General features: G+C 50.8%; 2 protein-coding genes across 2 annotated transcripts in view; both read right to left on the minus strand.

The window, feature by feature from the left end:
* LOC102452245 (uncharacterized) overlaps positions 1-27,369 on the minus strand; it is a 505,721-nt gene that overhangs the window by 404,966 nt on the left and 73,386 nt on the right.
* Positions 15,713-27,347, minus strand: LOC102455446 (uncharacterized). Its single transcript, XM_075914084.1, has 3 exons — positions 27,155-27,347; positions 20,089-20,289; positions 15,713-18,269 (listed from the first exon to the last, which is right to left on the minus strand). Exons 2-3 carry the CDS (start codon positions 20,273-20,275, stop codon positions 17,191-17,193), a joined length of 1,266 nt encoding a protein of 421 aa, XP_075770199.1. The 5' UTR covers positions 20,276-20,289; positions 27,155-27,347; the 3' UTR covers positions 15,713-17,190.

Below are 27,369 nucleotides of genomic sequence, written 5' to 3' on the forward strand. Positions count from 1 at the left end.
AGAAGCCAGCAGCACCCACGCAGGGCAGGGCCTTGGGTGAAAGGGGTACATAAGAACATAAGAATGGCCATACTGGGTCAGACCAAAGGTCCATCTAGCCCAGTAGCCTGTCTGCCAACAGTGGCCAGCGCCAGGTGCCCCGGAGGGGGTGGACCGAAGACAATGATCAAGCGATTTGTCTCCTGCCATCCATCTCCAGCCTCTGATAAACAGAGGCCAGGGACACCAATACTATCCCCTGGCTAATAGTCTTTTATGGACCTAACCTCCATGAATTTATCTAGCTTCTCTTTAAACTCTGTTATAGCCCTAGCCTTCACAGCCTCCTCTGGCAAGGAGTTCCACAGGTTGACTACACGCTGTGTGAAGAAGAACTTTCGCGTATTAGTTTTAAACCTGCTACCCATTAATTTCATTTGGTGTCCTCTATTTCTTCTATTATGGGAACTAATAAATAACTTTTCTTTATTCACCCTCTCCACACCACTCATGATTTTATAGACCTCTATCATATCCCCTCTTAGTCTCCTCTTTTCTAAACTGAAAAGTCCCAGTCGCTTTAGCCTCTCTTCATATGGGACCCGTTCTAAACCCCTAATCGTTTCAGTTGCCCTTTTCTGAACCCTTTCCAAGGCCAAAATATCTTTTTTGAGGTGAGGAGACCACATCTGTACACAGTACTCAAGATGTGGGCGTACCATAGTTTTATACAGGGGCAGTAAGATATTCTGTGTTTTATTTTCTATCCCTTTCTTAATAATTCCTATCATCCTATTTGCCTTTTTGATCACCGGTGCACACTGTGTGGATATTTTCAGAGAACTGTCCACGATAACTCCAAGATCTCTTTCCTGATTTGTCGTAGCCAAATTAGCCTCCATCATATTATACGTATAGTTGGGGTTATTTTTTCCAACGTGCGTTACTTTACACGTATCCACATTAAACTTCATTTGCCATTTTGTTGCCCAATCACTCAGTTTGGTGAGATCTTTTTCAAGTTCTTCACAGTCTGCTTCTGTCTTGACTATCTTAATCAGTTTGGTATCATCTGCAAACTTTACTACCTCACTGCTTGCCCCTTTCTCCAGATCATTTATGAATAAATTGACTAGGATTGGTCCTAGGACGGACCCTTGGGGGACACTGGGTAGAGTTGGGGTAGCTCGCCTCCCCAAACCATGGGGTCACCCACTGCCCCGCTAGTGTAATCCCAACCAGATCTCAGCTAAGGCCATAGAGCAAACTCATACTCTCTGGCTACGTCTACACTGGCACCCTTTTCCGGAAATGCTTAAAACGGAAAACTTTTCCGTTATAAGCATTTTCAGAAAAAGCGCCTCTACATTGGCAGGATGCTTTTCCAGAAAAGCACTTTTTGCGGAAAAGCGTCCGTGCCAATCTAGACGCGCTTTTCCGTAAAAAAGCTCCGATCGCCATTTTCGCAATCGGGGCTTTTTTGCAGAAAAGAAATCTGGGCTGTCTACACTGGCCCTTTTCCGGAACAGTTTTCTGGAAAAGGACTTTTGCCCAAACGGGAGCAGCATAGTTTTTCCAGAAAAACACTGACGATTTTACACTAGATCATCAGTGCTTTGCCAGAAATTCAAGGGGCCAGTGTAGACAGCTGGCAAGTTATTCCGGAAAAGTGGCTGATTTTCCGGAGTAAGTGGCCAGTGTAGACACAGCCTCTCTGTAAGTGGTCTACATGCCGCTTCATGGGACAGTGCCCCACACCCAGTAGGTATGTGGTTCACTAACATTTACAGTGCCTGCCCTATGGGGGAGGCAGGTGCTACTCCCTTGCCCCCACCCTGAGGCACTCTGGGAATGCTGCCCTGCTATGGAGCTGTCAGCTGACTGGAGCTGGAATTTGTCTGGAGGGAAGCTCTGCTAAGGAGCCTTATCAGCCCCAGCAGAGTACCTGGGAGCCTGCCTCGCCGGGCGGGCCTGATACAGCCTCCCCCCAGATAAGGCCCTTCCCCTGGAATGACTCCCTGCAAGGGAACCTAGGGCAGCCAAGGAATGTTGCTCAGCCACGGCCCCTGCCACTGTGACACGAGCAGGTCAAATGAGAATCGTGATTGGCCCCTTCCAGGCGTGGGTATGGTGTGGCGGTGCTAGTACCCCTGGTACTAGCTCTCAGAGGCATTTTCCATCTGGAACACACACCTCTGCAAGACCGTGTGCACTGCCCCACGCAGCTTCCTCAGCCCCACGTTGCTCTCAGGGAGCCGCACACCCATGTGGGTTACCCGTGTCACAGCAAGCAGAAAATTCTCTGCGACCCGGGGAAGCTCCCCGCAGGTTAATCCCCTTCCTTGTCCAGATATTCCAGAGCCACGTCCCCAGGACAGCCTATTTCCCCTGTCACTGTACGTGGTCTCACAAAGTGTGGGGGAGTCACCGGGCCCTGCACTCCCATCCGTTGTCAGACGTGTCTCTCTAAACTAGTAGAACAGAAGGTTTATCGGTTCACAGGGACCCAGCGGAGCACAGACGTGTTGTTACAGGAGCCAGGAGCATTCAGTACAATCCATCTTGGGGAGAGGGAGCCCCAGAGCCAGGCTCCTCAAGCCAGCTAGACTCCCCTTTCCCTCAGCCAGCCTCAAAAACTAAACTCACACAACTCGCAACTGGTCCCAACCCTCTAGGCAACCCCACCCCCTCCTTAGTTCAGAGAGTTACTACAGAACAACGCAGGACAGTCGAATCACATACAAATCAACAAGGCAAACCCACAGAGTGAATACAGTGACCGGGACGGCCCATGGACGTAGGCAACCTCGGTAGTTGCCTAGGGCGCCGCATTTAACGCGGCGCGCAAAGATGACGTCACGCCATTGAGGGCTATGGAGGCGGGGGTGCCGATCGCGCATTCCGCCTAGGGCGCCAGATGCCGGCAGCTCTCCTCGAGCCGCTCCTGACAGTGACGACAAGAGTGACTAGCATCCCCATTGTGTCACACCTGATCCCCATCATCTCAACTCAATACACTTCGGCTGTGTCTAGACTGGCCATTTTTTCCAGAAAATCAGCAGCTTTTCCGGAAAAACTTGCCAGCTGTCTACACTGGACGCTTGAATTTCCACAAAAGCACTGACTTCCTACAGCAAGAAATCAGTGCTTTTTGCGGAAATACTATGCTGCTCCCGTTCGGGCAAAAGTCTTTTTCCGAAAGACTTTTGCGCAAAAGGGCCAGTGTAGACAGCCAAGATTTCTTTTCCGCAAAAAAGCCCCGATCGCGAAAATGGCAATCAGGGCTTTTTTGTGGAAAAGCGCGTCTAGATTGGCCATGGATGCTTTTCCACAAAAATTGCTTTTGAGGAAAAGCGTCCATGACAATCTAGACGCTCTTGTCCGAAAATGTTTTTAACGGAAAACTTTTCCGTTAAAAGCATTTCCGGAAAATCATGCCAGTCTACACGTAGCCTTCCACTGCCAGCAGCTACCAGATCAGTCATCTGTTGGTTAATCCCCAAAGCGCAAGGATTTCGGTTGTTGGAAGGGGACACTAGGAAACAGGAACGATCATTTTAAATCCTGCTCATTCTGTTCTTGAGTAAATCTTTGGCTGCTTGAAAACATCCCTGTCCGATTACAGCGAGCGCAGCCGCAACTGTAGTCGGCACAGAGCCCGCGACAGTGTGAAGCTGCTGGAGGGAGAGAGGCAGCAGGACAGCTCCTGAGCCCACCTGATGTCCCTCTGGATGAAGCACAGAATGGATTTACACGTGGGCTGTGTCTACACTGCACCCCTTTTCCGTAAAAGGGATGCAGATTAGACACAGCGCAATTGCAAATGAAGCGGGGATTTAAATCCCCCCTGCTTCATTTGCATAAACATGGCTGCCCTTTTTTCCGGCTTGGGGATTTGCCGGAAAAAAGCGCCAGTGTAGATGGGGATCTTTCAGAAAATAAAGTCTTTTCCGAAAGATCCCTTATTCCTTATTTTAAGAGGAATAAGGGATCTTTCGGAAAAGGCTTTATTTTCCGAAAGATGCCCGTCTACACTGGTGCTTTTTTCTGGCAAAGCCCCGAGCCGGAAAAAAGCGGAAGCCATGTTTATGCAAATGAAGCGGGGGGGATTTAAATCCCCGCTTCATTTGCAATTGCGATGCGTCTAATCTGTATCCCTTTTACGGAAAAGGGGTGCAGTCTAGACACAGCCGTGGAAGGCGGTATAAGGCTGCAGTTCTGGAGTCAGGGCAGAGATATGGGGGACTCTTGGTAAGGGGTAGGGGTTAAGATGTGTGGACATGGGGCTGGAAGGTTTGTGGGGGCAGCTCAGAGCAGAAGGTGATAGAGAGAGGGCAGTAGGGTGGATTCAGGGCACAGGGTCTGATGGGGGGGCTCAGGGTAGGGAGGTGGGGGAGCAGGAGTCAGGGCAGGAGGTAGAGGGTGCAGAACTCAGGAGGGAGCTGGAAGAGGTGACGGGGCTTACAAGGGTGACAGTGCTGTGCTGACGACTCCTCCCGGGGGGACAGAACTTTGCTTTCCTGGGGCTCCCCGCGCCCTCCCCCCTCCTCGCAGGACGGCATCGCAGAGGTAAGTTGCTGGGGTGTAACAGCCCCTGCTGCTCAGGCAGCTCACACGCCAGCTGTTTGGGGAGGGGGAGTGCAGTTGCACACTTCCCAGAGGTGCTGCAGGATTGCCAGGTACTGGTCCCAGCTGCCCCTGTCCCCTGCCCAGACCCCCCACAAGTACCCTGTCCCCTGCCCCCACCAACACTGTCACCAGCACCCAGCACCACCCTGACCCTGTCCCCAGCACCCTGCCACCCACTGCAGCACCCAGCACCACCCTGTCCCTGGCTCCAGCACCCTGCCACCCACTGCAGCACCCAGCACCACCCTGTCCCTGGCTCCAGCACCCTGCCACCCACTGCAGCACCCAGCACCACCCTGTCCCTGGCTCCAGCACCCTGCCACCCACCGTAGCACGCAGCACCACCCTGTCCCTGTCCCCAGCACCCTGCCACCCACTGCAGCACCCAGCACCACCCTGTCCCTGGCTCCAGCACCCTGCCACCCACTGCAGCACCCAGCACCACCCTGACCCTGTCCCCAGCACCCTGCCACCCACTGCAGCACCCAGCACCACCCTGTCCCTGGCTCCTGCACCCTGCCACCCAGTGCAGCACCCAGCACCATCCTGTCCCTGGCTCCAGCACCCTGCCACCCACTGCAGCACCGAGCACCACCCTGACCCTGTCCCCAGCACCCTGCCACCCACCGTAGCACCCAGCACCACCCTGTCCCCAGACCCAGCACCCTGCCACCCACTGCAGCACCCAGCACCACCCTGTCCCTGTCCCCAGCACTCTGCCACCCACCGTAGCACCCAGCACCACCCTGTCCCCGGACCTAGCACCCTGCCATCCACTGCAGCACCCAGCACCACCCTGTCCCTGGCTCCAGCACCCTGCCAGCTGTACCAGCATCCTTGGGATTGCATTAGTGAGGCTTGGGGGGGGGATGGTTTTTTTGGCATCTCACTTGTGTGGACCCAACTGACTTTTCTGTGGGTCAGTGACCTTTGACTCAAAACAGGTTCCCTGCCCCTCTCCTATATAAAGACAATGCTAAAACCTTTTGAGTGTGACATAATATTTTATTTAAAAATGAACCCTGGCCAACATCTCCCCAATTGGGGCCAAAGCCCCGTCTCACTGCAGCATCATAACACTCCTGCACCACCTGACCCCAAATCTGAGCCTCTCATACACTGGAACCCCCTAGGGTCTCCCTAGCTGAGGGGGGCAGGAGTTAAAAGGGGCAGGTGGGGAGGCAGTGAGGGGATGGAGGCAGGGCGAGGGACGGGGAAGGACGAGGGAGGAAGGTGTCCGGTTTGGGACTGGAAACACTTGGCCCAAAAGGGATCCTGGAGGCACCAGGCAGCACCGCTGGCCGGGCTGTTGAATGTCTGGTTTGCAGCTCCACAGGCTCCCTGCCAGCCCCTGCGCAGCCTGCCAGCATGTCTGACTCTTAGTATTGGGGAGGCTGGGGTGGGGGGGCCATGTGCTATCCCACCCCCTGCCCACATGTGTGGCTCCCATTGGTTGGGTCAGGGCAGGGGAAGAACCACTCCTGGGAAGCACAGGGAGCAGGGCTGGCCATTGACCAGGCTCCTCAGGTGTGGGGAGCAGATGGGGATTGGATAGGGGGTCCTGGAGGGCAGGGGACAGGAGCGAGGGATAGGGGATGGGCCAGGCCATGCCTGGCTTGTGGGGGGAACGTCACAGCCTCCTCCAGCTTTCCCTACCTGTCCCACAACACAGTTTCTGTTCCCAGTGTGGCCCTCAGACCAAAAAGTTTGCCAACCCCTGAACTAGCACCACCCCAGCGTTCAGAAGGCTCATCTCCATCCCACCCCCACCGCATCCCACCTCCTGCCCCATCCCCCTCACTGCGTCCCTGCCCATCCCACCTCTTGCCTCCATTCTCTTCACTGCATCCCTCTCCATCCCACCTCCTGCCCTACCCCCCTCACTGCGTTCCTGCCTGTCCCCGCACTTGGAGACAGGGATACCCAGAACTTGAACTCCTGGGTGCCAGCAACGGGGCGACAGGTGCATGTGCCATGGCTTGTGTCCCATCACACAAGGAGCCCAAGAAGGGGACCAGATAGCAGCGGGGGAGGAGTGCCTCACACCATCCTCAGCAGCCACCTGCAGAGCTCTGAGTGGGGCTAGTTCAGGGGTGGGCAAACTCCCGGCTTGTGAACCACATCAGGCACAGAAACTGTATGGAGGGCTGGGTAGGGAAGGCTCAGGGAGGCTGGTCCCCTCCCCAAAGAGTCAGGCGTGGCCTGGCCCCCCACCCTCTAGCCAATCCCCCCTGCACCCGACCCTCTGACATCCCCAACTCTTAGTGAACCCCTCTACTCCAAGGTCCCTGACTGCCCCTTTGGGACCCCAGCCTGCTCTTCCACCTGCCATGCCCTGTGATCACCACCTCTGGCCTCTGCTTCCTAGCCAACCCTGCCATTCCCCTCTCCTTGACCACCACCCATGGGAATCCCACTTCCTGTCTACACCTCCACTCCCTGACCCTGAACCACCCCCCAGAATCCCCTCCCTCCTATTTTTGTGGACTGGGGACCTTGGTCCCAAACTTGACACCTGGTCATCCTAGTCAGTGCAGGGTGATCTCCCCACGTCACGGTCACTATTGGCTGGATAAGGCCTTGCAGCTGTTCTCATGGCTGCCCGGCTGACGCCTGGACATGCCACGGATCCTGGGTTGCTGACCGCTGTTCCTGGGGAGCCACTGGCTGGAACATCCTACCGAGGTCCCAAGAATGTGGCGGTCTCAGTCGTGACTTAACCTGGTTATAGAGGTCTCCCAAAAAGCGAGTCCTGGCAGAACATCAAGCTGCTGGGCCCAAGCACTCCTTTGTCTTACAGATTTATGTTTAAAAATAATGTTTAATTTGCCTAACTTTGTGCTCAAGGAAAAATCAGGCTGACATGCTGTTTGCCATGGTTTGCCCAAAGCCAGTCACTTTCCAGCTCCTGCAGCAGAGCCTGCTTTGGAGTTTGGCTTTGGGTTTGTGCATCTCTTTGAACCACAAATCCAGGTTGATTGGAACCTTAAAAAGCCTGCCTGGCTGAGTAATCCACTCTGGATAGGACCTGCTGTGCTGGGTGCCACTGCAGCTTCATGGGAAAAGTGGACTGTATTAATGCCACAGTAAGATTAAAGAAAGAAAAAGGTGATTCTCGTGACCACACGGAGTCTCAGTACCAGAGCACCTGGGAAGTGAGAACAAGCCCTTTGCCTCATAGCAAAGAATCAGGCACGATCTTTATGAAACTCGTGGTATTCAGTGCTGAATTTTTAACAAGAAGCCCCTTTCTCCCTAGTGTTCATTTGGCATCAGTGTTTCATATGCAGCCTACTCTATGCTTTTGCACACAGCACACTACTTCAATCCAATACTGTGCAGCACCTGGAGAATTTGCTGGAGGCAAAGGGCTGTGTAGACCAGTGGTTTTCAAACTACAGTAGTAGTGTGATGGGGTGTGGTCACAGAAGAGGGGTGCTTAGTGGAGTGCTGACAAAGCCACTGACACTCACCTCCTTGCTCTCTGGAGCATCTCACCACCCTGTCTTGCTGGACCGGCTCAGCTGGTCTCCCCCAGCCAAGGCACAGAACTGAGATCACTGCCCCCTTGCAGGGCACTACAGACACTGAAACTCTTCGGGTCCAGAGAAAATTCAATTTTGGGCTCTGCTTCCAGGAAAACCACTCCCCCAAAGGGATCAGAACATGAGCTTTCTGGGTAAGACCCACTTCATCAGATGAGAGCTGTATTTATAGCCTTACATTGTTGCTACTGCTTTTAAACTTGTTAATCAAGCACAATGGCCCCCTCTGTTGTCTGAAATTCTGAATTACCATCTACTGTGTGCATTGGCTGCTCTTAATTATTGGTCCATCATTACTGTGCATCTTAATTACTCTTAATTATTGGTACAGTCGCTCATTACTGCACATATTAATTTTTTGTATGTATTTGGTTCCCAAGATGTACTGGTGTAAATGGTTTTAGACTATTTTTATTGCTAAATAGAGGATATTTCAGTATAAAACCAGGAACATTGGCAGTGTAGCAATTAGCATGGAGCCTGACAGATAGTTGATCAGGGTTCAGTTTCCAGTCAGTGCTGTAGCTCTTCAGTTCTTCTGATTTTCCAACTGGAAATAAGGGGCAGATCTGCAATAGTGAGGGTAGTTGACCATTGGAACAACTCACCAAGGCCTGTGGTGGATTCTCCTTCACAGACAATTTTAAAATCAAGATTGGATTTTTTCTAAAAGATCCCGTCTACTTCAAACAGGAATTACTTCAGGGTGTCTAGTGGCCTGTGTTATGTGGAAGGTCGGACAATATGATAATGTGGTCCCTTCTGGGCTATGTCTACGCTCACGGCTTCTTGAGTCAGAAGTATGCAAATGAGGCTAAGTGTGGAATATCGCCGAGCCTCATTTGCATACCTTATGAGCCGTCATTTTTGCAGAAGAGGTTCTTGCACCAGAAGGAGCTGTCTACACTGCTCCTTCTTGCGCAAGAAAACCCCTCTTGCACAATGCCATTATGCCAATTATTTTCAGGAATAACGGCATTGCAAAAGAGGAGTTTTCTTGCGCAAGAAGGGGCAGTGTAGACAGCTCCTTCTGGCGCAAGAGCCTCTTCTTCAAAAATGGCGGCTTATTAGGTATGCAAATGAGGCTCGGCGATATTCCACGCTTAGCCTCATTTGCATACTTCTGAGGCAAGAAGCCGCGAGTGTAGACATAGCCCTGGTCTTTTAATCTGTGAATAGAAGTATTGCCAGACTGAGTCAAACCAGAGTTCCATCTAGCCCCGTGTCTTGTTTCTAACACTCATGAGTTCCAGATGTTTCAGAGGGACATGCAGAAAAAAAATCCTAGTCAACAATGATGTAATCACTTGTCCATGGGAGAAGTTGCTGTCCTAACCCTCATCTGTTAGAGAATGGCTCATGCCTCAGAGCAGGAACTTTTATAGCCCTGCCAAACTTTTGTGTTTTCTTAATCCTTAACACTGCAAATTGGAATGTATGGCTATTCTTGTGTTATGTCTCATACAACCGCTGGAGACTTCTTTCCCCCAATCAAATTGTTTTCAGTCCTCCAATGTTGCTGTGTCAGGAGATTGAGTGTTGGTTACTGGACGCTGAACAGGATGGTTTGGAATAACACGTGCTTCACGATGCAATTGTAGTGACCCAAGTCCCAGGACACACCGCCTGCCATGTCCTCGTCCTGCAGTGATATGCGGCCTTCTTTACCAGAGTGAGGAGGCCACAGACGAGGAGGCCTGAAGACTTGTGGGGCCATATGTGGCCAGTGAGTCAATACAAATGTGAAGGCAAAAGAGCAGGAAGTGTCTCAGCAAGGGGTTCTGGGGGAGTCCGAAAAGGGGCTGTAACCCTGGCACACTTCGGATACAGACAAGCCTGGATCCTAGGTTGCCCTCTTGCCCAGAACAAACAAGGGCCAGGGAAGGCTGAAAACTGAGTCAGCACCATGCCCGTGCTCCATGACAGAGCCCAGCCAACTCCAATTCCTGGCGGGCCATAGAATGAAGGTGGAACACAGGTAGGCCCCCCAGAGCTCCTCATCCTGAGGAGGCGGCAGCACATCCAGTCAGCATGTGTCTGGTCAGGACACAAGTCGAAGGGAACGATTCGGGGCAATGTGAGTGTGCAGAGCTTCTCTGGGGATGGGACGGAGATTCTCAACAGGAGTCAGCTGAAATGGGCGGTTCAGAGTGATGGGTAGGAGCTGATGCAACAGGGCCCTGACATCCCACTGTGGAGGATATGTCGGGTCAACAGTGCTATATACTGAGCAAGCAGACTAGGATCCATCCAGTCCTGCCACCCATGTTCCGGACTAAGGTCACTGACTTTGGTGACACCAGCCAAGACCAGCCTCTGGGGCACCCAAGGAACCTTCAACCCTGTGCCACAAGATGGGGGTTGTGCAAGAGGAGTTCAGGCAGGAGGTCTCCACTCTCAGGACATGGAGTAGATCTGGTTGCAGAGACCAGCTCTCAGGAGCTGAGGAGATCTCTGTAGTTCTCAGAGGCTACATCTACACAATGAATTTTATCGGCAAAAAGTATGCTAATAAGAGACTCATTTGCATGAATCACAATCTCATTTGCATATTTTCTGTTGATCTGTTTTTGCACTAGGGGATTTTGCGCAAAAACAAGCAGTGTGTGGACATTTTCTTTTTGTGTAAAAACCCCTTTTTCCACAAGATCGGTATGTCTCCTTTTTTTGAGGCGTAAGGATCTTGTGCCAGAGATTTTGGAGGATGCATTGCTGAGGGAGGGCAGCAAGCTGCTCATTGTATCAGAAAACTGGGGGGCACTGGAGGCAGACATAAGACCACAAGACTATCAAAGTGGCTCTGGGGTATTCCACTACTTGCCTCTCTCCATTCTGCAACTGCTCATTTATTCTTCATTTTCCTTTCCCTTTCCATAGAAATCCCTCTGATCCACAGCAGAACGGTGAGTCTCCCACTGCTCTAGATAAAACACCTCCAGGAGGAGAGTAGTTCACAGTGCTGGGATTGCGTTTACATTGGCGCTTTACATCGCTGTGATTTGCTATGCCCATAGAGTCCACACTGAGTAGCAAGGCTAAGCACCAATTCCTCAGAGCACCGAGGTCCAACTTCGCCAGCAGCAGGGTGCGTAGAGACCACCTCCATGATAGGAAGGAGCCAAACGCTGCCCCATGGCTCCTTCCAACACATGGCACGGTCTGGGGCAAGGACATCCCAGAACATGCAGTGAAGAGGCATGCTCAGCCATCAGTGCCTGCAAATTGATTAGTTGGCATCACATAGAGCCCTTCTGAGGGCTTGGCCAGAGTGGGAGGAAGCTGTAGCCAGTCTCAGGCACCTATGCTGACCATTAGGTGAGCATCTCATAGGGTCGCTCAGGGTACGTCTACACTACAACGTTAATTTGAACTAAGCTAATTCGAACTAACGCATCTAGAACTAAAAACTAGTTCGAATTAGCGTTTTGCTAATTCGAACTAGCGCGTCCACATTAAGTGGACCCTGAACCAGGCTTAAGGATGGCCGGAAGCAGTGCCGGCAGGGCATCAGAGGAGGACTTAGAGCGTGGAGATGCTGTCTCAGGCTAGCCGAGGGCTGTGCTTAAAGGGTCCCGACCCCCACCCCGGACAGACAGTTCTCAGGGTGCCCCGCTTGCAAAGCAGTCCTGGCTTGGATTGCCCGGAGTACCCACACTGGGCACATCACAACACTCGGCCATCAGACTGGCTGCACTCGACGCAGGCTGTCATCTGGGGAGAGGGGGCAATTGGGGGGCTGCAGGAGAGCTTCCACCCCCAGAAGCCCGCAGAGCCAGCCCAGTCCTCCCCATCGGGGGCGCGTACCCCATTCCTCCCTCACTTCCTTCCACTTACCCTTCCCTAGCCCCTCTTCTTGATGTACAAAATAAAGGACAATTGTGTTCAAAAATGGAATCTGTCTTTATTGAACAAAACTGGGGGAGACTGGGAAAAGGAGGTGGGAGAGGAGAAGAGAGAGGCTGGGAGAAGGGAGGGCAACTAAAATGATCAGGGGCTGGGAACAGGTCCCATATGAAGAGAGGCTAAAGAGATTGGGACTTTTCATCTTAGAAAAGAGGAGACGGAGGGGGGACAGGATAGAGGTCTCTAAAAGCAGGAGTTGTGTGGAGACGGTGCATACAGAAAAGTTCTTCATTAGTTCCCATAAAGAAGGACTAGAGGACACCAAAGGAAAGGACTGGGTAGCAGGCTTCAAACTAGTAACAGAAAGTTGTTTTTCACAAAGCAAAGAGTCAACCTGTGGAACTCCTTGCTGCAGGAGGCTGTGAAGGCTAGAACTAGAACAGAGTTTAAAGGGACGTGAGATCAAGTCATGGAGGTTGGGTCCATGGAGTGCTATTAGCCAGGGGGTAGGAGTGGTGTCCCTGCCCAAGGTTTGTGGAAGGCTGGAGATGGATGGCACGAGACAAATGGCTTGGTCACTGTCTTCGGTCCATCCCCTCCAGGGTCCCTAGGGTTGGCCGCTGTTGGCAGACAGGCTACTGGGCTAGATGGACCTTTGGTCTGACCCAGTACGGCCATTGTAAGCTCAGGGCTCAGGGTCGGGGGTCTCAGTGGACCACCTTGATTTTCATGCACACCTGCTCCTGGGTGGCCAGGCTGGCAGCTCTCCTGACCTAGCCGGCCACTTTCCTGTGCCTAGTGCGGAGGTCGTGGACGAGGTCCACAATGTCCGCACTAGCCCAGGCGGGTGCCCGCCTCTTGTGGTCCCGGGCAAGCTCCCGGGAGCCGCCAGCCTGGTCCCGGGAAGAGGGGGAGGGCTGGGGGGCATCGGGTGGGTGGCTCGATCCGTGCCAGGTGCAGGGTCTGCTGGCTGGGTGCTGGCAGGCTTGCACCTGGCACGGTCACCGTAGCCAGCCCGTGCCCCTTTAAGGGGGCCGGGGCCGGGAGGGGGGCAGACGAGTTTCCCTGGTGTTGGCCTGAGTGGCCACCAGGGAAACCTGGGGAGGGCTAGCCTCCCACTAGTTCGAATTAAGGGTCTACACAGCCCTCAATTTGAACTAGTAAGTTCGAACTAGGCTTAATCCTCGTGGAATGAGGATTACCTAGTTTGAACTAAGCGCTCCATTAGTTCGAATTAAGTTCGAACTAACGGAGCTCTAGTGTAGCGCCTATGAAAGTTAGTTCGAACTAACATCTGTTAGTTTGAACTAACTTTGTAGTGTAGACATAACCTCAGAAACTGGTCAATTCAGAGAGAAAAAGCTGGTGTAGAAAAATCTTGCCTTTTACCTCATCTGCTCTAGAGCCAGAAGAGCAGCATTGTCCTCTTCTAGGAGACAGGTGACTTTCTTTAATCTTTCTCCCAGCTTGGTATCATCTGCAAACTTAATAAGTGTACTCTCTATGTTAATATCTAAATCATTGATGCAGATATTGAACAGAACTGGTTCCAAAATAGATCCCTGAGAAATCCCACTTGTTATGCCATTCCAACATGATGAATCACTAATAACTACTCTCTGAAAACGGTTATCAAGCCAGTTATGCACCCAACTTCTAGTAGTCCCATCTAAGTTGTATTTGCCTAGTTTACTGATAAGATCATAGAACACGAGAATTGGAAGGGACCGTGAGATGTCATCGAATCCAGTCCCCTGCTCTCATGGCAGGACCGAGGACCATCTAGACCATCCCTGATAAGATGTCTATCTAACTTGCTCTTAAATATCTCCTGACATGGAGATCCACAACCTCCCTAGGCAACTTATTCCAGTATTTAACCACTCTGACAGGAAGTTTTTCCTAATGTCCAACTTAAACCTCCCTTGCTGCAGTTTAAGCCCATTGCTTCTTGTCCTATCCTCAGAGGCTAAGGAGATCATGCGAGACTATATCAAATGCCTTACTAAAGTCCATCATTTCTCCCTTATCTACAAGACTTGTTATCCTATCAAAAAAGCTATCAGATTGGTTTGACATGATTTGTTCTTTACAAATCCATACTGGCTGTTACCTATCACCTTATTTTCTTCCAGATATTTGCAGATCAATTCCTTAATTACTTGCTCTACAATCTTTCCTGGCACAGAAGTTAAACTGACTGGTCTGTAAATTCCTGGCTTGTTCTTATTTCCTTCTTTATAGATGGGCACTATATCTGGAATCTCTCCTGACTTCCATGATTTTTCAAAGATGTAGCTAAAGGCTCAGATACCTCCTCTATCAGCTCCTTGAGTATTCTAGAATGCATTTCATCAGGCCCTGGTGACTTGAAGACATCTAACTTTTCTAAGTGATCTTTAACGTGTTCTTTTTTTATTTTATCTTGTAAACCTATCACATTCCCTCTAGCATTCACTATGTAAGGCATTCCTTCATCAGACTTCTTGGTGAAGACCGAATGGCACCTCTGCCATTTCCAAGTCTCCTGTTATTGTTTCTCCCTCCTCACTGTGCAATGGGCCTGCCCTGTCCTTGGTCTTCCTCTTGCTTCTAATATATTTATAGAATGTCATCTTGTTTCCCTTTATGCCTGTAGCTAGTCTGAGCTCATTTTGTGCCTTTGTTATTCTAATCTTGCCCCTGCATACCTGTATTGTTTGCTTGTATTCATCCTTTGTAACCTGTCCTAGTTTCCACTTTTTATATCATGCAAGATCTCCTGGTTAAGCCAAGGCAGTCTTTTGCCATACTTTCTATCCTCTCTCGCAGCAGAATAGCTTGTGTTGAGCCCTTAATGTCCCTTTGAAAAATTGCCAACTCTCTTCAGTTGCTTTTCCTCTTAGTCTTGCTTCCCATGGGACCTTACCTACCAGGTCTCTGGGTTTACCAAAATCTGCCTTCCTGAAATCCATTGACTCTATTTTGCTGTTCTCCCTTCTATCATTCCTTAGAATCATGAACTTTATGATTTCATGGGGGTGCAGGAATCAGGGCATTTAAAAGTTTTGTCCCTGTGTGGATTTTCTAGTGAACAACAAAGACTGACCTCTAACAGAGGCTTTCCCTGCCCTGGGCAAATTCATAGGTGTGATGTTATCAGACATTATGGACATGCATAACATTGTTGCAACCACTATCATATGCTTGCACCAAATCTTATGCAAAGTGGGTCAAGTGAGATGGCTACAGAAAGATTATGATTCCCTGACTGTTTATACCGCTCATATGTGTCTATCATTTTTGTACTCAAAGGTATGAGTATTGGCTCTGTACCTGTATTTCATGTTTGTTTCTTGGAAATTATCAACAAGTTTCACACACCTATAGTGAAAAGGTTGCTAGTCAAACAAATAGCAATACAATGCATCTAAAGTGGTGCTAATCCACAGCTGAAGACTTCATTGTGTACCTTCACGCCAGCATGTAAGCCATGGGTGCTTGCCTAAAAAGGACCGAGTCACAAATGGACAGGTGACTTGCTCATCTGCAAAATCCATTTTGGGAGGTACTTTCATACAAGGAGAACAATGGAATTCCTTCCACATGGACAAGGGTATAAAGAGGGCCCTAGAGGTTCATCCATCTTTGTTTTCATTCCAGACTTCATTCCAGCTCATCACTTCAGGAGCATCTTTGCTATGAAAGGACTGATGTATTCAAAGGATGCATTCCAAAAGTGTTTAAGATAGTTTATTCCATCTCTGTCACAAGCCTGCACCAGGAACATTATAAATGGTGTATTTAACTCGTGTCCTTTAACAATTTTACTCTCAACATTTTCTTTCTTTATTAATAAGCCCTTTGATTTTAGATTCTAAAGGATTGGCACAGTGTGTTCTTTCAGGTACGATCTAAGGTATAAATTGACCTGGAAATGTGGCTGGCCCTTTGGGATAAGGAGAACCTGTTCAGATCTGGTGAGATTGGTTTTCATAACCTCGCCTCTGTGTATTGTGTGGTAGTGGTTCAGACACAGGAGAAGCTGTTGTGTCTAAGAGGATTGTTTGTGTATCTTCTTGTTGGCCACTGTGGCAAACAGAAGTGCTCTCTGACTGATTTGGTGTACTTTATCATGGAGAACCACCAGACTTGGGCTGTAAGTAGCCCTCTCTTTAAGCAATTTGACCTTCTGAGCAGTGGCCCCAGAAACCTTTTATATCACTGTTAAGGTCTCTCATATCTTTAGATTCTTGGCTGTGATACAATGCGTGACAATGACTAAAGCTTTCTTTGCTTGAACTACAGCATTTACCTCTCTCTTCTGAGATGTTAAAGGAAGTATGCACTCCGAATGAACCTTTGAGCATAGTCTGAGCAATTATATGGGCTCTGTCTTGTGTGAACTTCTGATGTGCAATAAGGTGTAAGCATTTACTGAAGCTTTTCCCAGTCACAGCAGCTGAGGAGTTTCTCTCCTGTGTGGATTCTCCTATGCCTAACAAGGCCTGCCCTCTCTCTGAAACTTTTCTCACAGTCAGAGCAATTGTACACAGTGTTCCACCTAATTTTTCCCTACATGTGTGCAGAATGAATTTTGTTACAGGCACCAATATGGAGGGGATATGCGACATCTTCATATTGGCACACAGAACAAAGTTCAGGTGGTAGAAGTGGGGCTCAAGGGCTTGGATTGTGCAAAGGTGGCTCAGGGCTGGGACAGAGTTTGGGAGCAAGGGTGGGAGGGCTGGCTCTGAGGTGGGACTGGTGAGGAGGGGCTCAGGGGTGAGAGAGGCTTGAGCTGTGGAGGAGTGAGGGCTTCAGCTGCCGGTGTGATTTCTGGGACGGGCCAAGGATGGAAGGGTTATGGGGCAAGCCAAAGAAGGCTATACTGAGGAGAAAAAACTCCCACCAGTTTTCTCCACCCCATCTCAGGTGTTGCTGTGGAAGGGGAGGGAGGAAATAAGTACTTCTCCCTGCAATGGCAGATGTGGGGCTGCGGGATAGGCCACTGGAGATCTGGCCCAGTACTGAGACCAGTGGGTAGAGGCATCTCTCCCCACCATAGCCCCAAATACTTGCATGGCACTTAATCGGCTGCTGCATGGCCAATTGGTCACCAAGCTTAAAGAGAACAAAGGCTATAGGGTTTCTCTCCTGTGTGGATTCTCCTATGTCCTATGTTTAACAAGGAGTGATGTCGTATTGAAGCTTTTCAGTCAGAGCAGTTGAAGGGTTTCTCACCAGTGTGAATTCTCCTATGTCTAACAAGGGTCGACTTCTCCCTGAAGCTTTTCTCACAGGCGGAGCAGTAAAAGGGTTTCTCCCCTGTGTGGATTCTGCTGTGTTTATCAAGGGTTGACCTCTCCCTGAAGCTTTTCCCACAGGCAGAGCAGTTGAAGGGTTTCTCCCCTGTGTGGATTCTGCTGTGTTTAACAAGGGCTGACGTCTCCCTGAAGCTTTTCCCACAGGCAGAGCAGTTGAAGGGTTTCTCTCCCGTGTGGATCCTCTCATGACTAGTAAGATGTGAACGCCTATGGAAGCTTTTTCCACAGTCAGAGCAGTAAAAGGGTTTCTCCCCTGTGTGGATTCTGCTGTGTTTAACAAGATCTGACCTGTGTCTGAAGTTTTTCCCACAGTCAGAGCAGTTGAAGGGTTTCTCCCCTGTGTGAATTCTGCTGTGTTTAACAAGGGCTGATGTCTCCCTGAAGTTTTTCCCACAGTCAGAGCAGTTGAAGGGTTTCTCTCCTGTGTGGATTCTCTCATGACTAATAAGATGTGAGCTCCTCCTGAAGCTTTTCCCACAGTAACAGCAGAAAAAGGGCTTCTCCGCGTGGATTTTCCTATGTCCAGCAAGGAGTGAGCTTGCACTGAAGCTTTTCCCAAAGTCAAAGCCAGTGAAGGGATTCTCACTTGCATGGGTTCTTCGATGTTCAATAGGAGTTGCAGTGTCACTGTAAGTGTAGGGTGCTTGTTGATGGGGAATTTTCTGTTGCATAGCTTCTGTATTTCTTTTTAGCCTTTTGCTCCTGTGACTAGATTTACCCTGTCCCTTCCCTGGATGGTTTCCCTGTTGCCTTTCTGGGCTATACTGACCCTCACCGGTTTCTCTCTGCTCAGATCTCTGAGGACCATGTCCTTTGGAGCTTGCCAATAACATTCCATGTTGAGTCACTTGCTCTGGTCCTTTGTGATGACTCTCCTCATTGATCTCACTCAGTGTCACATCACCTGCTGGGCTAGAGAGAGAATCCCGACAGGAGTCATTCTCTGCACTGAGCTGAAAGGAAAACTCTGAAAGGGGAAAAGAAATGGGGGAAAACACCCATTAACGGCTGGAAAGGCTGAATAATCATGAGCTGAGTTTATCCTCCTTCCTCACAACTCTTCCCCAGGAGGACAGAGTCCAACTCCCACCCCACACCCTCTGACTGGAGTTGAAGACAGGCCAATGGGTCAGTGAGACTTGATAAAAATGTACGAGACACCCTTTAGGATGACACAGAAATTGGTTTCTGACTCAGTTTAGTTGATTGCTCTCCTCTCTCTCAGAGCGCTTGATATCCGGGATCCACAGCTCCTTCTCTCGCTCCACCCAGGAGATCACATGAGCTTTGGAGACCGGAAATCCTGCTCGGGGAGCAATTAACCAAGTGTTGATCTTGTTCATTAAGGTCTCTGCCATTACTACTTCCACAGCCAGGATCGGAGTCGCCCATCCAGAGAGGTTCCTTCCCCACCTTGCAGGGACTAGGCTCTGGATGGTACAAGATCCCACAATACACCCACCTTCAGTAAAGGTGCATCCCCCCGCCTCAGGAATGACCCAGCTGATTCTCAGCGGGAGCTGAACTTTCTACTGCACTTTCCTAGGTACAACTAAGTCTCCCTCATAGCCCATTCCATCCCCCCATCCCAGGGCAGGACAGAAGATGAGCTCTAGTGAGGGCCGTGGGTCTGACACTGAGTCCCACATGCAAGGCTCAGACTGCAGCTGCCACATGGCAGGTCACTACAACTTGGAGAGAAAGGACCCCAAGGGATATGTCCACAAAGTTCCTGTCTGGGGGACTCAGCTCACCCTGCTCTTTGATTGGATGGTTGACTTGTCCAAGCTAGAAATGTCAATGAGTAGTTGACTTCATGATTAACGACAAGCCTAGGCATATCAGCTAATCTTGTTAAGTATTCACCAGCCCTGTCCCAGGGACCATCAAATAGTTGTGGAACTGCTAAGATTTCTTACATCCTTAACAGTGACCTGCCCGTTCTAGAACAGCAGCTCAGGCCGGTTTGCTGGCGATGTAAGAATACCCTGTAGGAGGATGTTGTCTTTGTGGAGTCCTTCCGGGAGGGTGGCTAGGCTGGCGACAGTAGAGGCACATCTTTTCCTCAGCTCAGAGATGGGGAGGAGCAGGGAAGGCATGTGTCATGCTGCCCTGCTGAGACTACCTCAGGGGCCCAAGGTCAGCAGTAGGGCCCTGCAGCTGAACCTGCCCAATACTCCTAAGTCACTCTAAGTAACCTGCCCTGGGCTTCCAAAGGAAGTCTGCGGCAGGGCAGGGAATTCAACACAAGTGTCCCGACACCAAGTACAGCACCTGAAGTTCAAAAAGAGCTCATTTCACAATTAATAACAGAGGCACTAACCCTCAGTCCCTACACCCAGCCCCTTTCACTGACAGGAACCAACAGCCACAGCCAGAAAAGACTTCGGGAACTGCACCCTCCTTCCAGGGGCTCAGCCCACTGGCACAAGGGTACCCTGTAGGCACTAACAGCAGCAGGACCCAGACCCACAACTCTGGTACCTGCCGTTCCTGCCTGGGCCCTTCCACTGACACCTCCGGCCAAGGCACAACATGGGCAAGATGGTGGGGAAGCACATTGAGACTTTTGGTATGGGAAAAACAGCACCATTGTTATGTCCTTGAACCTGTTTCCCCCAGAAGGGCCTTGAAAGGGACAGTCTCTCACACAAGAGTCAGGATTATTGGGGCTGATACTCCTGACAATGGAGGGCAGGGGGCAATGAGGGACCCTGAACAAAACCCAACTCAGATGCTCCAGAGCCCACCCAATTTCTGATATCCAAGGGAACAGGAATCCTTACCCAGCCAGCTCACAGCCTCATAATTGTCCTGCATCACATCCCAGTAGAGGACTCTCTCACCCGGGTCCAGCAGAGCCCATTCCTCCTCAGAGAAATACACAGCCACCTCCTCGAAGGTCACAGGCTCCGTCACAACCATTTCTTTTCCCCAGCTCTGCAGGCCGTGGGCTGAGCTGGAGCAAGGCATGGGTATTCTGCAATCTGTAAAGGGGAGAAGGGCAAATGGAGACATTTCAGAAGGGGCTTTAATCCTTTCCACACCTCCATTCTCCCCAGACTCTCTCCCTAGTGACACACATGCTAGCCTCTGCCATTCTGGGCAAATGCTGGGTCTAGATCCATAAACGGCACACACAAATTATATCCCAAATTTATATTAATTTCTCTCAGTACCTGGCTTGAGTTTCAACATTACTGAGCCTGAAAGAATAGGATTCAGTTCTGAGTGCTAGGGATGTAATAGTGTAGCTGATTAATTGATAAGCAAAAGCTTATAGGTTCATTCTATAGATTAAACACATTTCCCCACCCCCTACCTGCCAGTAAATTTCTTAGCAGGCTGGCCAGCAGCCCAGATCAGTCCTGTCTCACGCCAGGTGAGGGACCTACCCCCGCTGCGGCTCTGCATTTAAAGTGTATTAAGTGTATCAAGAGCTGGGCAGGCAGGCAGGGTCTGGGTGCTCAGACACCCCCTAAACAGGAGTTTCTGCCACCCCATGCTGGTGCCTCTATCTGGTTTTTAAACTGGCTGCCCTCGAGGACCAGCTCTTGCCTAGTACCCTGCGCTGCTGCCTCATGAAGTGGCAGGGAGCTCCTTGGAAGTGGGGCTGGAGAGCACTGGCTGCTGGCCCCACCCCCAGGGACTACAGAATAGTTGAGTAACCAATAAGAATTCATGACATTACTTGACTATTCAGTTAACCAATATTTAACATCCCTATCCACAACACAGAGTAAAAGAAGTTAATACAACTATTCAGATGCTTATTGTCAAACGTGTGGTGAGCGTTTGTAAGATGAGATTCTAAAATTCATGGATTCATGGGATCAGAAGAGATCCTTAGTCATGCAATCTGACCTTCTCTGTGGCACAAGCCATTACACTTAACCCAGTTACCTAGGCACAAAGCTCTATTTCCCCAAAGCATGTTTTCCAGAAAGTCGTCCAATGTTGATTTGAAAACATCAAGGGTACGTCTACACTGGCCCCTTTTCCGAAAGGGGCATGCTAATTTTAAACTTCGTAATAGGGAAATCCGCGGGGGATTTAAATATCCCCCACGGGATTTAAATAAAGATGTCCGCCACTTTTTTCCGGCTTGTAGAAAAGCCGGAAAAGAGCGTCTAGACTGGCCCGATCCTCCGGAATAAAGCCCTATTCCGGAGGATCTCTTATTCCTATAGGGCTTTATTCCGGAGGATCGGGCCAGTCTAGACGCTCTTTTCCGGCTTTTCTACAAGCCGGAAAAAAGCGGCGGACATCTTTATTTAAATCCCGCGGGGGATATTTAAATCCCCCGCGGATTTCCCTATTACGAAGTTTAAAATTAGCATGCCCCTTTCGGAAAAGGGGCCAGTGTAGACGTAGCCCAAGAGATGGAGAATCCACCACCTCTTTTGGCCTTTTGTTTCAGCGGCTACTCCTCTTCCCTATCAAATAAACATCTGTGCCTCCTTTCTAGCCTGAAATTGTCTGGCTTCAGCTTTCAGTTATTGATTTTCACAGAGCCATTATCCACTAGACCAGGGGTGGGCAAGAGGCATCTGGCAGGCCGGATGCTGCCCACCAAACTGCCAGATCCAGCCCAGGGCTGTCTCGCCAGCACACTTATTACAGAGCAGCTGCAGCCACTTTAAACATCAGGCTGCTAATTGCTCTGCAAGCTGGGCAGGAAAGAGAAAAGTTTGTGCGCTGTACCCGCCCCCTAGAAAAATCTCCAAGCTCCCATTGGCCAGTTTCCAGCCAATAGGCGCTGAGACATTTTGCTGAAGGCGGGGCAGTGAATTACTCTTCCTCACCCACTCCCTCCCTGTGTTGGAGGAGAGCCACATGGAGTATCCCCCCTCCTCCTCCCCACACACACAGGCAGGGGAGCCTGTTTCAGGTTCATGCAGAGTTGCTGGCTGGGAGATACCTAGGTAAGCGCCTCCTAACCAGAGCCTGCTTTGACATGGACAGGACTGTGCTCCGCAGGGGGATATGGAGGAGCAGAGGGCTACTGGACATGAAGGGGCAGAGCAGGGAGAGGACAGCAAGTGGTAGGTCCTGCTGCTGAGGATGCAAAGGGCCAACGGGCGGGCAGCAGAGGGAACAAGCCACCGGCTGCCACCTGGCACCTGCACACATTGACCAGCCGTTGCTGCTGGTAGCACAGTCAGTCCGGACAGAAATGGGACAGGGGAATGGAGGCTCTGCTGACTGACAGAGGACTCCGAGCAGCACCCAGCAGAGGCTACGCTGATGGACCAGCAAGGGGACCAGACACTCTCTGTCCACAGGTTTCCCACCCTTGCTTCATAGTGTGAGCCAGTCAGCTTTAAGCAGACACAGAAACCAATCAGGGATTCTTTAGACCCTAAAACCAGGTCTGACCATGACAGTGTTTGGAAGGGGCTGTATCTAAAACATTTCACTGCATCTATGCCCTTTAACAGGTGAATCCACCTGACCCAGCAGGGAAGAGCTGCCTTGGCCAGTCCCTGGGAGACACTGTGCCATTCAGATGACAGCCCTGGGAAACGGCCCTGAGATGCTCCCCCCTGGAAATGGGGAACATCCCACATCTGCCCCACTCACCATTTTTGCAAACAGTGAAGATGCCTCCTTCCCCCTGACACTTCCATCCCCTCTGCCCCTCCCTCTCCTGGGTTTCCCTCTGTAGGGGAGCCTCGACAACGCTGTCTTAACCAGAATAATAATGTCTCCATTGTCCAGCCCTGCCTTAACCGGACTAGTGATGGCTGCCTTGACCAAAGTGCAGCTTCTAACAAAGCAAACTCAGACCTGATTCAAGCCTAGTGCAAGTAGGCATGTAAGCCAGGCTTGGGGAGGAGGGGTGCATCAGGAGTGCCTTAAACAACAGTGTGTAGGGAGTATTGGTATAGTGAAACCATGCCAAGAATACTGGGAGAAACCTGGTACTGGTACATAACATTTCTAATATGTGAAAATCACTGATGCAGCCATAGAACTACCAATCAAGTATAGTATAGTTTGAATAGCAGGATGTGTCCCAAATACGGGCATATACAATACATAATCAATTGGTAGATTTTACTAGAACAACCAGGTCTCGCTTTGCTAGAAAAGGAGGTGTAAAAAAGATAGTCAGTGGAAGGGATTGGGTAAAGGGTCCCCACTATCTTGCTTGCTGCAACTAGAAGCTGTGCCTGTTCCTACCCACAGATGCACTGTGGACGCCTCTGCGCATAGGGAAACAATGAGGCCACGACCTCCCATCTGACAACTGTACGGTCTTAGCAGTGGAACTGTGTGTGATTTATAGAGCTAAGTATCCGTATATCCCTATCCTGAAAATTAAGTATCTTGTGTATTGTCCTAGGTAAGGTGTTATATTATTGTCTGTGATAACTATCCTGTGTATTGAAATAGATCTGTGTAACTTTGCACTGCTTTCCTTTACTACTCTAAGCATAATAAAGTTAACAAGAGTCTAGCTGAGGTGTTTTTTACTGGCTCCTCTCGTATCCAAAAGCCAAACCACACAACACCCTCCACCCCTGTGTGACCTCTCCACGCCAGCACAGGCAGTTTGGTTCCTGAAGAGTCCCCCTGCCCCATCCCACTCCAGCCCGTCCCACATACTGGGCTGTAGTGACATGAGCAGCTGGCCTCAGAGTTCACTCCTTAGGGTGTGCTGCACAGGCGCCCCCGAGCAAAGCATGCACAGAAGCCGCGGCTGAGGCTCCTGCCCTCATTCTGTGTGAGATAGGGATGGGGTGCAGGATGTGAGGTCTAGGTGGGAGGTAGGGTGCAGAAGCAGGCTGGGAATAAGGTGTCTGGCTGGGGCGGAGGGAGCAAGAGCAAGGGAGAACGCAGTGTGTGGCCGGGAGGGAGGGTGCAAGAGCAATGGTGGATGCTGGAGCAGGGTGGGGGTAGGTGTTTGGCCAGGGGTGGGGTGGCGGGGAGATACAGGAGCAAGGGAGAGTGCAGGAGCAAGAGCGGATGCAGTAGCAGGCATGGGGTAAGGTGTCTGGCCAGGAGGGAAGGTACAGAGCAGGGGTGGCCAATAACTTTTGATGGGGAGGCCACTCCAAGAATTTGGTAATTGATAGAGGATCATGCTTTTCCATTATTAATGGAGGAGGTGCAGGGGTTTGGGATGGAGGCTGGGTGCAGAAGAGGGCTTGGGGTGTGGGATCTGGGAGGATATTTGAGTGAAGGAGAAGATTGAGCCCTGAGGCAATGGAGTGGAGTGAGGTCCAAGGGCTGGGAGAGGAGTGTGACCTAGGGTAGGGGCGCAGGGGTTTGGGCTGTGACCAGGAATTGCAGATTGGGGTGCAGTGTCTGGGAGGGGGTTGTAACCTGAGATAGGGCATAGGAGGAGATGCAGTGTCTGGGAAGGTGCATGGGGGCTGCAGCAGGGGTGCAAAACATTTGGGTTACATGGGGTAAGGGGCAGAGGGTTAGGGGAGGGAGGGTCTGGGGTGCCACTGACAGTCTCTGGCTGGGAGACTTTACCTGGCTCCCAGCCAGCAGCACAGCAGGTTCCTTAGCCAGGGTCCCTGCCTTCTAGCCCCAGTACCTGCTCAGGGGAGCTGCTGGAGCCATATATACTATTTGGAACCTAAAGCTGTAAGCCCCAGGGAGATGAGGAAGGAGATTCACTTTCCACGCTGCCTGTCCTACAAACAGGCAGCGGCTATTGGCCAAAACCAGCCGATGGGAACTACTGGGTGTGGGGGCAGCATGAGAAGCCTGTCTCCCCTCCTCCAGACTCTCAGCATTCAAAAACACACATGTGGCCTTGCAGCAGCTTTCCTGAGTGCCAAGCAGGGGCAGGGCAGGCAGGGACCCGGCTGAGGCTCTCGCCAGACCTGGCTGCTTGGTGGACCAGATCTGGCCCACAGATCATCTTTTGCCCAGCCCTGGTGTTGGAGCAAGCTGGGTGTGTGGGGGTATGGGCGGAGTAAGGGAATGCAGGATCTGGGTATGAGGGGAGCTGCTTACCTCGCTCCACATCCTCGTGAGTCCCAAACAAAGTCTCCTGCTGATCCCATTGGCTGCAACTCCAGTCAATGAGAGCAGCAGAGAAAGCCTGACATTAGCAGGAGCTCCCTCCACAAGCTGGGCAGGACAGAGGCGAGAAACACAGCATGGAGCTGTGTGTTCTGGTCTCTCTTTACACTGCCTCCCCCCTCCCCTGCGGGAAAGCCCTTGATTATGCTGCTGTTCTGGGCTGGGCTCTCTTTACACTCCCTCCCGCCACCCTGGGGGAAAGCCCTTGATTATGCTGCCCTTCCTCCAGGTGAGCTAGGCAGGAGGGAGGCAAGAAATGCAGCTTGGAGCCACTTGTTCTGGTCTCTTTCTCTTTTGAAGCGGTCTGGTGGGGTCGGGGCTTGGCGGACATGAGGCTAAAGTGCCAGCACAGGCTCTCCCCTGTGGGGGAGAAGGGTGGGGGGGATTAGCTCTTTCCGTGAACCACCTGGGAGGTGGCTACGGACCACTAGTGGTCTGCAGACCACACTTTGAGAATCACTGTATTAAAGGATTGGTGATGGGTCATGATTTAGGCCCAGCCTTACAATTTCCAATGTGCAGATGAACTCCTGTGGCTACACAGAGCAACACTGTGTACGAAACGACCATGTTGATGAAATTTGCAAATAAAATTAGGAGGATTTGTGAACACCACTGAGAGGAATAATGCAAAGAGATGCAAAGAGGCTGGAAATATGAATGGAAAATAAAATAAGATTCACCTTGGAGGAGAGCAGCAACTGCATTTGTGGAATAATAATCTAAAAGTCAGATATTCAACCTGGGATAAAAACCCAAAGAGCTGTAATGCGGCATGAGATTTTTTTTAGAGAAGGTAGTGGAGAATAAACTAGACATGAGTTTGCCATGGAAAAAAAGGGCAATTTGATCTTGGGCTGAAGATAACACATCACAGACCATGGAAGTAATAATCCTTCAGTAAATGGCTCTGGTACAATAGCAACTTTGGCATTTAATTATGCGACCACATTACCTAAAAAGATAGCGACAGTCTGAAAATGTTTTAGGGAAGACTCAGTAAAAATAACTGAGTCTTGCAGGACCAATTAGTGAACAGAGGTATATAAGAACGGCCATACCGGCTAGACCAAAGGTCCATCTAGCCCAGTATCCTATCTTCCAATAGTGGCCAATGCCAGGTGCCCCAGAAGGAATAAACAGAACGGCTGTGTCTACACTGGCCAGTTATTCCGGAAAATCAGCCGCTTTTCCGGAATAACTTGCCAGCTGTCTACACTAGCCCCTTGAATGCCTGGAAAAGCACTGACAATCTAATGTAAAATCATCAGTGCTTTTCTGGAAATACTATGCTACTCCCGTTCGGGCAAAAGTCCTTTTTCCGGAAAACTGTTCTGGAAAAGGGCCAGTCTAGACAGCCCAGATTTCTTTTCCGCAAAAAAGCCCCGATCGCGAAAATGACGAGCGGGGCTTTTTTGCGGAAAATTGGCACGGACGCTTTTCCGCAAAAAGCGCTTTTCCGGAAAAGCATCCTACCAATGTAGACGCGCTTTTTCCGAAAATGCTTAGAACGGAAAAGTTTTCCGTTCTAAGCATTTCCCGAAAATCATGCCAGTGTAGACCAACAGGTTATCATCAAGTGAGCATTTCCCCCTCCCAGTAACCACTGATTTGGGTCCCAGGGAAAAACCTCCCTCCCCGTACTGCCCCCCAGAGATTTATCTTCCCCGGCCTCAGCCCCCCCACGACTCCCCTTAGTCCCCCCTCCCGACCTGACATGTCACCTGCCCCTGCCCAGCGATTTATCTGCCCCTCCCCCGGTCTCAGCGCCCTCCCTCACAGCCCCCCTCCCCCCCACTCACTCACCTGCCTCCGCCTCGCCTCACCTCGGCCCCTCTGCCCCCTCCCGTTCCACGGAAGCAGCCGCGCGCGGCGAGTAACGGCACCAACGGACTCTCCCTCAGCAACCGCCCCCCTCAGGGCGCGCGGCGAGTAACGGCACCAACGGACTCTCCCTCAGCAACCGCCCCCCTCAGGGCGCGCGGCTCACGCGCGGGGGGGGGGGCGGGGCAATGCTGGAG

Source organism: Pelodiscus sinensis, chromosome 32, assembly GCF_049634645.1.
Source record: "Pelodiscus sinensis isolate JC-2024 chromosome 32, ASM4963464v1, whole genome shotgun sequence".
Lineage (NCBI taxonomy): Eukaryota > Metazoa > Chordata > Testudines > Trionychidae > Pelodiscus > Pelodiscus sinensis.